General features: G+C 24.8%; 1 protein-coding gene across 1 annotated transcript in view; it reads left to right on the top strand.

Annotated features, from left to right (window-relative positions):
* The first annotated feature begins 398 nt into the window (after positions 1–398).
* LOC129605836 (probable cyclin-dependent serine/threonine-protein kinase DDB_G0292550) overlaps positions 399–13669 on the top strand; it is a 35402-nt gene continuing 22131 nt past the window's right edge. Inside the window, exons 1-2 of the mRNA XM_055515811.1 lie at positions 399–716; positions 1041–1834. Of these exons, the coding sequence (XP_055371786.1) occupies positions 436–716; positions 1041–1834 (1075 nt within the window). The 5' untranslated portion in view covers positions 399–435. The remainder of the gene's footprint in view (positions 717–1040; positions 1835–13669) is intronic.

The raw sequence follows: 13669 nt of genomic DNA, 5'->3' as shown, positions 1-13669 counted from the left end.
ACTATTGAACAAACTTCTGATATTCAGTTTATCCCGTCGGATAACATTCCAATCATTTTGTTATTTTTTATATGATGCCATATAAAAACAAAATTACTTCACAGTTTTTCCTGAATATATTCAGAATCTAAAAAGATCGAAAATTTCAAATTATTTAATTTTATTTTTCATTATTAAAAAAATTTACCTTTTTATTTTTTGTAAAATTGAAGTATGTGAATTGTTCAAAATATGTAATTGAAAATATTATGACTGAATATTTTTTTATAAAAATAATGGCTTTTCTTTACAGAACATTATCAAATACGATTGCATTTAACAAAAAATTTTAAATATAAAACAAATTAAATAAAATGTATATTAAAAAATTAAATCAAATAACGATCCATACAAATCAACATTATAATTAAATATAATAAGTTTTATTTTTACAAAATGATGCCAACAATGGCACCAAATCATCTTTTTACAACACTAAATGGAACATCTAATATGTCATCTTCACAAAAATTACATTTAAAACCAAAATTAGGATTTAGTATTGATTCAATTGTAGGGGATAAAACTAACAATACACAACATCAATCAAAAATTAAAAATTCACCGGCAACAACAATTGTTGTTGATTTATCACCATCATCACCAACCATCAGCAATAGAAGTAATAAATCAGATGATTGTAACAGTCCAATTCAAATACGTTCAGATAGTCCAATGTTTAGTGATAATTTAAATTGTAAAAATTTATTAGAATTAAAAATGAATTCAGTATTAACAAATAATTTAGAAACAAAATTTAATAGAAACTATTTAAATACAATTAATAATATTAATTTATTCTCAAATAAAAACTTTAATAATAGTTCCTTAAATTCACAAAACTTAATAGAAAAAAATAATTTAAATGAATTTCGAAATTTTGCGGCAACAACAACAACAACGAATACATTAAATAAATTTAATTATGAAAATTCGAGTAATTTAAAATTTCCTAATGCAAATGAATTTGATAATGAATTTAATAAAAAATATAATCGAAGTATTAGTTCTCCACCTTTAAATTTAATTCAAAATGGACCACAACTTTCACCGAATGATTCTATTAAAAGTGTTAATGATGATAATAGATTATCATCACCATCAATTTCTACATCTCCATTAAATAATCATATTTTATCTGAAATTAATGAAAGATCTAAATCAAGAAATGATAATAAAAATTTATCAAATTCTACACCGGATTTACAAATAATCAATTCACCAAATTCATCTATTATCACAAATAGTAATAATGATATTAATAATAGCAATACTAATAATAATTTATCAGATGATTTAGATAATAAAAGACCAATATTAGTACCTGGTATTTCTGCAAATAATAATGGAAATTTAATAAGACCATTTCCAATTCAACCATCTAATACACAAAATGGTTCATTGCAATTAAATTCATTATCAAATCAAGATTTGAAAACTATGTCATCTGGTGGAGGTTCAACGTATGCTACTAGCGGAGGATCCTCTAATATAATACTACCATCACATCAACCACCATCACATCCACATCCATCGCATATTTCACATTCTGAATTAGTAGGACAAACACCGCATCATTTATTAGCTGCACAATTTCAAATGGCAGCAGCATTAGCACATCATGGACAAGCTGCTGCTGTTGCAGCAGCATCTGCTGGCCATCCTGGATTTCCACCAGGTCCACCAATTTATCATCCACAATTCAATAATTCGAGTATGATACGTGATAGTTATCCATTATATCCTTGGTTATTAAGTCGTCATGGTCGCATTTTTCCACACCGATTTCCAGGACGTAAGTCAATGATTTTTTTTATAAACTAATAATGACATATTCAGTTTTTTAATTTTTTTTATTTTTAAATTATATTGACATTTCTATTATATTAGAAATTTTTGTGTATACATTTTTTATTATTTATATATTTTGGGTATTATTCTGTATCGCTTGACGCTTCTGATTAAAAAACTTAAGTAACAAAACTGTAAAAATAAAACACATTGTATACAATAATAATGTGATCCTAAAAAAATGAACTGAAATCGATTGACTTCTGTTTTCATTTTGCTTAACACGCTTCGTGTTATGTTGTTATTTATATGTTATTTTTTTCACTATTCTCAAATTTTAATTGAATTTGTTAGAGAAACAGAAAAAAATGAGATATTTGACATTTGACAAGGGTTCGCGCCTATATTTATGTAAGTATTTAAAACATTTTTTTTAATGAATTTTTGATTTCTTTTGATACCTATGCATGTATATAGTAAAATTCTTCTTAAATAAGAACAAAAAAACTATACGAAAAAAAGGGATCGTTTGAGGGATCAATTCGTTTTTATATTCGTGTACCTAAATTTTAACAATTAATCCAATATTTAATTTAAATCGATATGATTTGGGCTCACACCCAATCAAAAAATAAATATTTGAAATTTTACTTTTCTTTTGTTTTCACTTACTCTTCAGAAATTAAGGGATTTTATTTGGAAAAAATTTTAGTTTTTTTTTATCATTTTAGAGCGAAGATAAATTAAGAGATGTTTAAGATTCAGCCCTATAAAATTTAATGTTAATTAACTTATAAAATTCACTTTTTATAAAAAATCGTGTTTTTAAGAATAATTTTTTGTGTCTTTTTTTAATTAAAATAATTTCATGATAAAATGAAAAAATTTAATTACCAAGCATAATCAATGATTAAAGATGTTTCTTATTTGACAAGGATTTTCGGAAGAATACATATATGAGTTTACAAACCACTCATAACAGCAGTACATCGTTGTCAAACTAAATTTGTTCTAAATTTCGAATTTCTATAGGTGTAGATATTTTTTTTTTATTAAAACTAGGATATTTTAAAAATTCACGAAAGTTGTGCATAATCAGCAACAATTTTACCTAATTTTTAAGTTAGTCTATATCATATTTATTTCTGTTAAAACTTATTCCAAACGTCTGCCTGTAAACAAATTTCAAAACCTGGCAAAAGTGGCTTGTTTTTCGGTTGCCAAAATTTATTTAATTTCATATGAGTAGAATTTCTGTAGGCTCGTCACTCACCGAATAAAACTCAATGACGCAAGAAACCGGTTCATATGGTTGTCTTCGATACCAAGGACCAGCTCTATGCTCCTGCCAAGAACGAAATAGAATAAAACAAATATTAGTAGAATATATTTTAATTTTATTTGCCAAATATTATGAAGGCACCTTCGGCTAGCAGCGGTGAAATAAAAGACAATAATTTTATTCAAGTCTTTATTCTTTGGTAACTCTCTTCGAATACTAACTTCATTATTATAATTAATGTGCAATATAGTATACAAAAATATATTGAGAGAAATTATGCTTAAATGTGGTGAATAAGGTGTTGTACTGTTACAAAACAAGAGAATCTTTATTTTGATTCTTTCCATAAATTTTGTTGAGTTCTTGGGTTCATACCGGTTGAATCATTATATCGCATGTAATATATTCAACAGTTCATTTGTTAATGTAAAAGTGATATTATTACAAAGCAATAAAATATGGATACGAATCTTCACCACAGATACGTTACCTTCAACAAAGATAAATAGAGATAAAATAGCCAATAAAATTATTTATGTTATTTCGTAAACTTGTGGCGGAGGGTAAGAGGAATTGAGTAGGTAGGATAGAGTAGATGATCTTGACCGGGAGAATGTAATACCGGAAACAATATTGCAACATTTTTAAAACTTTAACATAAATGACTATGGCTGTAAAAATATTTTCATAAATGAAATCATGAGAATTTTGTAAGGGTATTAATTCTGTAGGATCACTTTGCCATGATTTGGTTTGATTTAAATTCAGACCAGTTTAGTTAATTTGACTTTTTTAAAATAATTATGACTTTAAACCTAAAGCAACATAACATCATTTATGTGATGTTATGAATTTGTACATGCTTTACATTTTCAAGTTGGTTGAATATAGAATTTCATCAAATTTTATATTAAAACCATATTTTAAAAAATTTTCGGCTTAATTAAATAATTATTAAAGTACATATACCATATATTATTACAAATGTGTACAAATTATGTAAAACATTCTAATGAAATTAATATATCTCAAGCTTTAAAACTATTAAAAATGTTATTAATATATTTAATTATTTTTATAACATTATAAATTTACATTTATACGCACTAAATGTTTAAAAGAATTATGTCTCTCTAATTTCCAAACTTGAACAAAATATTTTATACTCAGCATTTACTCATTTATATAAAAACTATTACCAAAAACATTACCGACGCTATAATATGCAGGAAATCGGAATACATATGAACAAAATTTTGATATCCAATATGCAGAATGTTATTGTAAGGGTTTCAGTGTCAAAACATGTTTCCGAATTTCAAAATTAAAATTTTTTTTTGTCGGAATCGAAATTCGAACTTATTCTAAACTGAAAATTATTAATAATCTCATTCTTTCTTTCATTTAGCTTCCCCAAACCAATAAAGTAGTTTGAGACGGTAAAAAGTTTATTTAAAGAATTGTAAATCATTTGACATCTAGCACATACAATCTGGATAAGCACATACAAGCTGTATAACAAATTAAAAATAATTTTTAATCAAAGGTTGCTTTATTCGTATAATCGATTACTATAGATGCTGAACTAATTATTTAAAAAAAAAAAATTTTTTTAATTTATTACATTTAATTTTGTCGCCTTTAATTACAAAAAAAAAATTATCCACCTTGTATTTTTCAGTCGCAAATGACTACATTTATTAGGCGATAATTAAAATGTACTGATTATAATTGCTGTTCCACAAAATGATTAACACTTAATTAAACTTATAAATTCTAATCAAATTATTTGTTTTGAATATAGCTATTAACATATCTATGCTTACATTTAATGTTTATATACATTTTATTTTTAATCCGATTTCTAGTCAACCATACAATCACATATAAATATTTATGCGTTTAGACATGTTTTAATAACATTTTGATTTGTGCATTTTTATAAGCACGTTTCTATGAACATACATATTATATAAGGATGTATTAAGTATATCGTTAAATATGTATTATATGTAGGTGTAATAACATTATTCGATATGATAGTTAACAGAAATAATTTATTTACTTAATGTAAAAACCACTCTATAATCCATATAAAACGTTTAAAATAATATAAAATTGTACAAACATGTGTACACATTTATATACTGATATTAACGTATACATTTATATATATAACATTATGTTTAGTTCGTTAAAGAAGGAACGAAAATAAAAGAAACACGAAACATAAGGAATGCTATGAAAGAGAAGAAAACGAAAAGAAAAACTTGATTGTAATCGAAATCGATGCTGACATGCTGGAAGGCATTGTCGATCCTAGTTACATTTTTGTGAATTCGCACATTTAATGGCAATTATAACAAACATTTTTATAAATACAAACATACATAAATGTATGTTCGATGCTGACACACATGGGTATTTCAGTGCAATATTATACTTACATACTTATAGTATGTAGTTTGAACTTTTAGAGCATGTTATAATTTCAGTTAATTTGCGAAATAAAAAATACAACAGCAATTATGTGTACCTACATACATACAATATATTGTGACAGCATTTTTTTGTAAATTTGTACATTATGCACTTATGTATATGTAACATATCTGTTATTATTTTATACACACATGTATGTATGTATGGATATGAGTGGTAAGGTGAGAATTTGTTTGGGGTCATTACAATATATACTGTATATTTTTGTTTTTTTGTGACATGTCAGCTTCAAATTCATTTATGACAGTACAAATAAATGCCAAAAGAAATTAAATGAGTATTATTAGCCTTGAATTTTTTTTGTTTATAATTTAATCGAAAAATATTTATTAAAAATTTTTGGTTGTAGGTACACAGAAAATTACTGTTCCAAATAGAATAAGATAAATTGTTAATGGGTACGTTTTTTCGCTTATTCAAATTTCCTATTATTTTACATTTATAAAACTATATTAAAAAGCAAATTTTCGAAAACACTAAAATAAATTCGAAAGCTATTTGACTATTATATGTAGAATTCGTATATAGTTCTTAATTGTGAAAAGCTATACCAACTATAGTAAAATATTTTCATCAAATTAATATTGATGTGGTTTGATTGCTATAATATCTGTCAAAAGCCACAAAATTTTAAATTTACATTCTACGTAAATAAAGGATGTATGTATGTATAACTTAAGAATGTTTAAAATTATACTAAAGCAAGTATTTGCTTTATTATGCTGAACACATGCGTATATGAAGCACATACGTAATAAGAGAATAAGTTGATAATAAAAATTTTGTTCAAAAATATAAGAAATGACAAAATCATATTGTAAAATAAAAGTATACTGAAATAGTTCATTCTTATATGGTATATTGCAATGCTCATACTCCGAGTCAATTCTCAATTTGGTCAACAAAATTGATTTTGACATGTAGCGCTGAATCTACCGTATATATGAGCAATTTATTGCGTACGACGGTGAGAAGTAGAGGGGAACACACTTTTTTGAAACCGCGTAGGGCACCAAACAAGTCAGAACCGGTCCTCTACGCATGATTACTTAAACAAAAGAATATTAGGCTCATATTTGAAGTTGCAAATAATTTATGATACGCGTCAATAATATTTTAACATTTTACCTGTGACAATATCTTTCACTTTATTAAGATGAAATGTGATATTATATTGGTAACAGTTTAAATTTGTGATGTACAATAATTTTATCCTAATGTACCAGTTTTGTTAATATATACTTGTGCCGGGATTTGTACGAATGGAAGATTGTGATGATAACACTTAATTTCTATAATTTCAATGAATTTTAGAGGGTATAGAATGACACAACAAGGCTTTGTAGTAATTCATTGCAAGTAAAAAATGTGCGTAACATATTTAACAAAATATTAAATAAAATCGTTATATTGCTCATATAATGAAATCAACAAGTATAAACGTTATGGCTTACTTCCAAAATGAAAGGATGAATTACTAGAAAGCGGTAGGTCACTGGTTCGAGTCCAGTTCGAGGAGAAAAATTTTTTTAATGAATAATTTTTCTGCCTTTAACTCGTTCCTTTGATTACGTCATCCATCTGTTCTGCAGTTGCATGAAGAAATTTCCATTAAGATAAATTAGTAGTGTAATAGGCACATTCTTATTGATTCCGCAACTATGATGTTGTATTAGTAAAATTCATAATATAATTAGTGGAATAGGCACTATCCTATAAATATATATGTTCTTGTTATTGTGTGTTTCAATGGATTGTATGTAGCAATCAATGTAAACAAAAAACAAATACTTAGTAATCATGTGAATTACAGTATAAAGCAATGTAGAGAACATTTCGTCGGCAATTTCTTCATGCCTCTGTAGCTCAGTTGGTAGAGCGTCCGCCTAGAAAGCGGTAGGTCACTGGTTCGAGTCCAGTTCGAGGAGAAAAATTTTTTTAATGAATAATTTTTCTGCCTTTAACTCGTTCCTTTGATTACGTCATCCATCTGTTCTGCAGTTGCATGAAGAAATTTCCATTAAGATAAATTAGTAGTGTAATAGGCACATTCTTATTGATTCCGCAACTATGATGTTGTATTAGTAAAATTCATAATAGGATGAATTACACTTTTCTTATTTAAGACTGAATATATCCCATAAATCTTAATTCTTACCAGAATCTCAAAATATGTTAACAGAAAAAAAATTTGCGTAAAATTTAAAAATTTAGCATTTTCAACATTTTTTTTATTTTAATTTCGAAAGCCATGCAAGATCGAAGCCGCGTATAAATAAATTAATATCTAAAATAGTTTCTCTTACAATTGGAAACTTGAGGTATGAGGTAGCGCAAACACCAAAATACACAGAAGCTTAAAGCTGATGACCTCCAAACTTTACAGCTCAAAAACTATTCTTTGAATATAATTCGACTAATATTGGCAACTGAAATTACGATGAAATTTTTATTAAAAATTTGAAATTAATTTTATTTTATTTAATTATGTTTTCTTTTTGAAAATTCAGATGTTTATAGAGAAACGAAACGCACGGTACGTACACCTTTATAACCAACAACAATTAATATCTTGTTAATGTGTTTTTAATTGTGTATGCTAAAATGAAAATTATTTTAAACAAATTCTGTGTATACAAACTTTCTGGTTAGTTAAGTTTTCCAAACAAAAAAAAAATGAGAAAAAAAAAGAGAAAAGAAAATAAAAAATAAATATTTCATGATAAAAAAAATAAATGGAATGCTTGTTAACATGTAGACCAAAATAGTTGTTTTACAAAAAAAAAAATATATAAATTAAAAAGTTAAAAGTATAGTAGTATGTAGATAAAATAAAATAAGATAAATTCAGTTAGATTAATTCATCTAAATTGATATATAACAGATGATAAACATATTATGATAATAGTTATATTGTTGGCTCTTAAACGGGTAATTTTCAATTCATTCATGATTGAATTTTAAATGATGACTGAATTTTTATTATAATAATTAAATAGTTTCAGTTAATACAAAAGTAGATATACATATAATTTTTTTTTCTTTATAATTTTATTGTTAATTGTTATCTAAATAATATAAATGCAAGTATATGCATAATATATTACTATATAACAAGCATTATTATCTGTAGTATAATAACATTATAATTATGTTTTAATTATTTAAATGAATGGGTTTTAAAAAACGATTCTATATAATTTATAAGAATAACTGGCGAATGTATAATGAGGTAAATTCAAATTTTTTTAATTTATTCTTTGTTGAAGGAATAAGATATATATTTTTAAGTATATTTTAAAATTTAAATTAGATTTTTCTGTAATTTCTCTAAACACGTAACATATATAATGTTCCCAATCATCTTTACGGTTTATGTTTATTTAAAGTTTTTAAGATTAAGAAATTGTTCTGATGAAAATTAATCTAAATAATCTATATAGTGAAAATATAAAAATTGAAGTTTCTCTATAATATAAATCAAACTAACTATAGTTTCGACAGCTTATCGGCCATGTTTGCATATTTGTTTGTATATTATAAAACATATGAATCTTTAAATTATGACGATAATTACTCACATATTTGTTCATGGTATACACATACTCACAAAACGTACTGTATATATTATAATTATAATGTCTATTCATCAAATTTTAATTGATTGAAAAATACCATTTTTATTATTTAATTTCTTTTTAAATTTCTTTTTAAATTTTCGATCCATAATAATCCACTAATCAATATTATAATTACAAATTCTCAATAATAAATATGTAGAAATAAGTATGGTTTCTTATTATTGTTTGAATCGTGAGAAATCCTGTGATCATTTACAACTTTTTTTTTATAATTTATATATATTTATTTATTATAAAACTTGCAATTTCTTCTCATTTTTTACTCCTTTATTATAAGGTTATTAAATACATTTATGTTTATAATGTATATATATAACGTACAATAAGTTAAAAAAAAATTAATATAACCTCTTAATGTTTACTTACATTTATATGTAAGTAGCAGTACAATGCCACATAATATAATTAAATGATGAGAAAATTTTCATATTTAGTAAAAGAGTTGATGTGTTGTACAAACAATAATTCATTTAAATTAAAAATCTATATATGAGTATTAAATATAATTATTATTTATTTATTTATTTATTTATTTTTTTGTTTTTGAATCCAACCTTAAATCAAAATAAAATCATTGATTGCCAATTAAGTCTCTTAAAAGTTTTTTTTTATATAAAGAGCTCACAATACTCATTAGTCTATTTTTTTTCAATACTGATATTTTATGTACGTACACATTTATGTACTTGTATTTATATGCATAAATATTCAACTAATGTCAAGTTAATTACGAGCAACTATAAAAAGTTTTTCATTTATATTCCCATTTGTTAATATTTAATATAGAAATCTTTATAGATGTTGTTATATTGTCGATGAATATTTCTTGTATTTATAAATTTTATATGTTCCCACCAATGTACAATTCGAAATAATTATGATATCGTTATATGTAAGTATGTATTTCCAAACTATAGGTTAAGCTTTGAAGTTGTATTAAAAAATTCAAAGGCATTTGTTCCCCTCATATTTAAATTAAATTCCAATCATTCAATATTTGATATGGTATAGTGTACATGAATGTAATTATATATACAAGTATTCGTAATTATATTATATACATACATATTATTATTATATATTTACAAGTTAGTAATTATAATATAAAAGAATGATAATAAAACTCCCTCTATATTGTTAACATATTGAAAACTACTTTTTGATGAGTTTAATTTAAATTTATAATAATATTATGATACAAAAATATATTATGTATATGCGTAGTATTAACATCATAATATTAAAAAGAGAACTTATATTCGCTCACCGTCCTCATTTACAATATATAGCATTAAGACAATGTGAAAAAAAAAAAAACAATTTAAAGTAGCTAAATAATATAAGGTAACTAACTCTCTCTTGTTCTTGCAATTTGCTTATCAATATAGCGTATAGCGCTAATAATTACTGGGATGAAATCATAATATTGTATTTTTCATCATCTTATTATTTTTTTACCGTTTTTCACTGAATTTATAATCATTTTTACTCATATTATTTTTCATTATAAGTATATGTATAGTTACATCTTGTTAGGTACTCATGTATGCATAATATATGATTATTTAAATTAATTGTAATTATACATATGTGTTGATAAATAATATTAATAAATATTATTTACGTACGAATAAAAATTCGATTATAAGTCAATTATTGGTATAACAAAAAAATACATACCAGCTTGTAAATTACCATAATATTATGGTAGTTATATACGATATACATGAATTAAAAACGAATTAAAATTTTAATATCGAGGTTAATTTAATGAAAAGTGCTCATCTATATTTTTTTCTTATATAGTGTTTATGTGCAATATCTACACGTTCTAGTTGATATATAGTAATCTGCGCAATTTTATACATGGCAACGTTTATAATATAATATACATTTACAAACATTTGCAATTATTTGATTAATTCTTGATAATTTGTGTCAAGTTACTAACATACAGATCTCTTTTAGGATGAATAAGCATATAAACTGCAATAATCTAACCAATTCATCAATAGTAAGTCGTAAGACTTTTAGCACTAAAAAAGGCAAGCGCTTCCTTAACAAAATTTGTGAAAACCTGTTGGACTCCAGAAAATATTGAATTATATAAATTCTAGAAAACCTATTGAAATATTAATAACCTCATCAAAGAAACAACATATACCTCGCCCCTTTCCAGTAGTAGCACATATACTAGATGAAAATTATTCATCTAGTATATGTGCTTCTACTTTCCATAAAGAACGGACACTCGCATAGAAAATGCAAGTTTCCATTACTATCATTAAATCTAAATGGCCCAAATCATACCACTGTTCGCTAGTAATAACCGTACCTGCACAGATAAACCACCCGTTGAAGAGGGTCTCGCTTCTCCTTCTACATGGCCTCACAATAAAATATCCCTCAGTAAAGATGCTAGAGCCCCATTGATCCACAAAGATGATTTCCTAAATTTAACCACAACGAATTCGGCTAATCTAAGTATTGCAAAAATTTCCATTTAAAAATCTCCACATCTATCACACAACCTTGTCGATGTTCTCAATCCAAGATCCTTTGAATATTGGCATTATTCATTAATAATTGGAAATGAAAAAATGCTGTAGAACTTGAATAAAAGTAAAAAAATAATATAGAGTTAAGAAAAAAACATTAAAATGTAAAAAAGAACTTTAAGCACTTAATAAATTTTAATTAATAATTTCATGCCAGGTTTTTTTCCAAAACCCAAAAAAACCGAGCAAAATACCCTTTATAACAATCATTGGCAATCAAAAATAATTTGAACTGATTTCTGTTAATTTCAATACAATTAAATCTGAAACAATGTGAGCGTGCAGATTTAATCGCCACTAAAAATTAAGTAATTTGTTTAATTTATTTTTATTATTAACAATTTATACCGTAAAATTTTCTTTTCTAAAGTTAACTCTTAAATCTTTTGTTAATCAATATTCTTTGATTGAGAGGGCAATTATAGATACTTACAACAGAACAGACCTTATAATTTTTTCCTTTTCAATTTGAATCTATAGAAGCTACATAGCATCAATAATGAAAAATTATTCGATTAAACGTTTAACATGAACGTTATAATTATTTAATATTTGGAAATACAATAATATGGTTACACAAAAATTGTTACAATAAGTTTGTCACCCTTTGGGCGTTTCATGTTTCTATTATTCTGTATTAAATATAAAGGTAATAATTTTTTAAAATAATAATTATTTGTGCGTGTTAAATAAAATAAAGCGCCAAATATTAAGGTAGAAGGTAACCGCCTTCTTAAAAATGTTAAGGGTTAAAGGAGCAAAAAAATATTTAGTATTTATACAAAATATTAAATTTCTAATATCGGAAAAGTAATAGCTGTAACTGCGACTTATAAACGCGAATTAGCTAAATTTAATCATAAATGGTAAAATTTATGACAATATTTCACATTAGATATTTTAAGATCAAATTTGTTAGTGGTAGGTCTGAGTCCCTGTGAACAACGAGATTTTTTTTGCGTTAATACCACTAGTTTACTTAAAATATTGCAGATTTTTACCTTAGCATTCAAAACTAATAATTAGTTCTCCTCTCCATTGTTAAAATCCTTCTATTCTGTTCCAGACTAAGAATTTTATAAGTGTTATAATATGTAAGTAGTTTAGTGAAGCACTAAAATTCTTATTTGTATTGATCCTTTACAAGAGTGAATTATTTGAGGAACTAAAATTTAAGCTTCATTTGATTCATATTGAAGTTCGAACCAGTTTTTATTAAAATAAGCTCATTCGATTACAAGCAGTTATATTAGAAGCTGTTTTATTGCTGCTGCTTACCAAAATATTTTGCATTATATATTTGAATATTTCTCGAAAAATCAGAAATAGTTGTTAATTTATTTTAATTTACGTACATTTTCAATGCTGTGGTACAATGAATATTTATTTGCAATGAAATAGATATTTATGAGAACTATGAGAACGATTGGCAATCCTATACGTTAACTCATTTTTTTTTAAATTAAAATAAATATGTCAATACATAGGTATACGTTTATTTGGTATTATTGTATAAATACCAAATAATTTGGTATATAATTTTATTTTAAAAGCAACTATACCATTGTAATTTTTAAAAATTTTCTTTTCCTCAAAAATATCTTTAATTGAATGAATTAAATTACATGTAACATGATTTCACTTTTACATTATACAAACCTTTACATAATATAATTTTCTTTTATCCTATTATACACTTTTCAATTTAAATTTCTTAATTTATATGAAACATTATTCTTAATATGCAATCATTACCACCAACACTTAACATAAAGGATACATAGAATATACAATTGAATATAACGTGTGCCAGGGCTGCAAAAACACACTTTAACCAATTCGAACAATATGTTAAA

The sequence above is a fragment of the Condylostylus longicornis genome, unplaced genomic scaffold, assembly GCF_029603195.1.
Source record: "Condylostylus longicornis isolate FDR11 unplaced genomic scaffold, ASM2960319v2 ptg000015l, whole genome shotgun sequence".
Classification (NCBI taxonomy): domain Eukaryota; kingdom Metazoa; phylum Arthropoda; class Insecta; order Diptera; family Dolichopodidae; genus Condylostylus; species Condylostylus longicornis.
The sequence above is the reverse complement of the archived record's forward strand: the minus strand, read 5'-3'. Positions and strand labels throughout refer to the sequence as shown.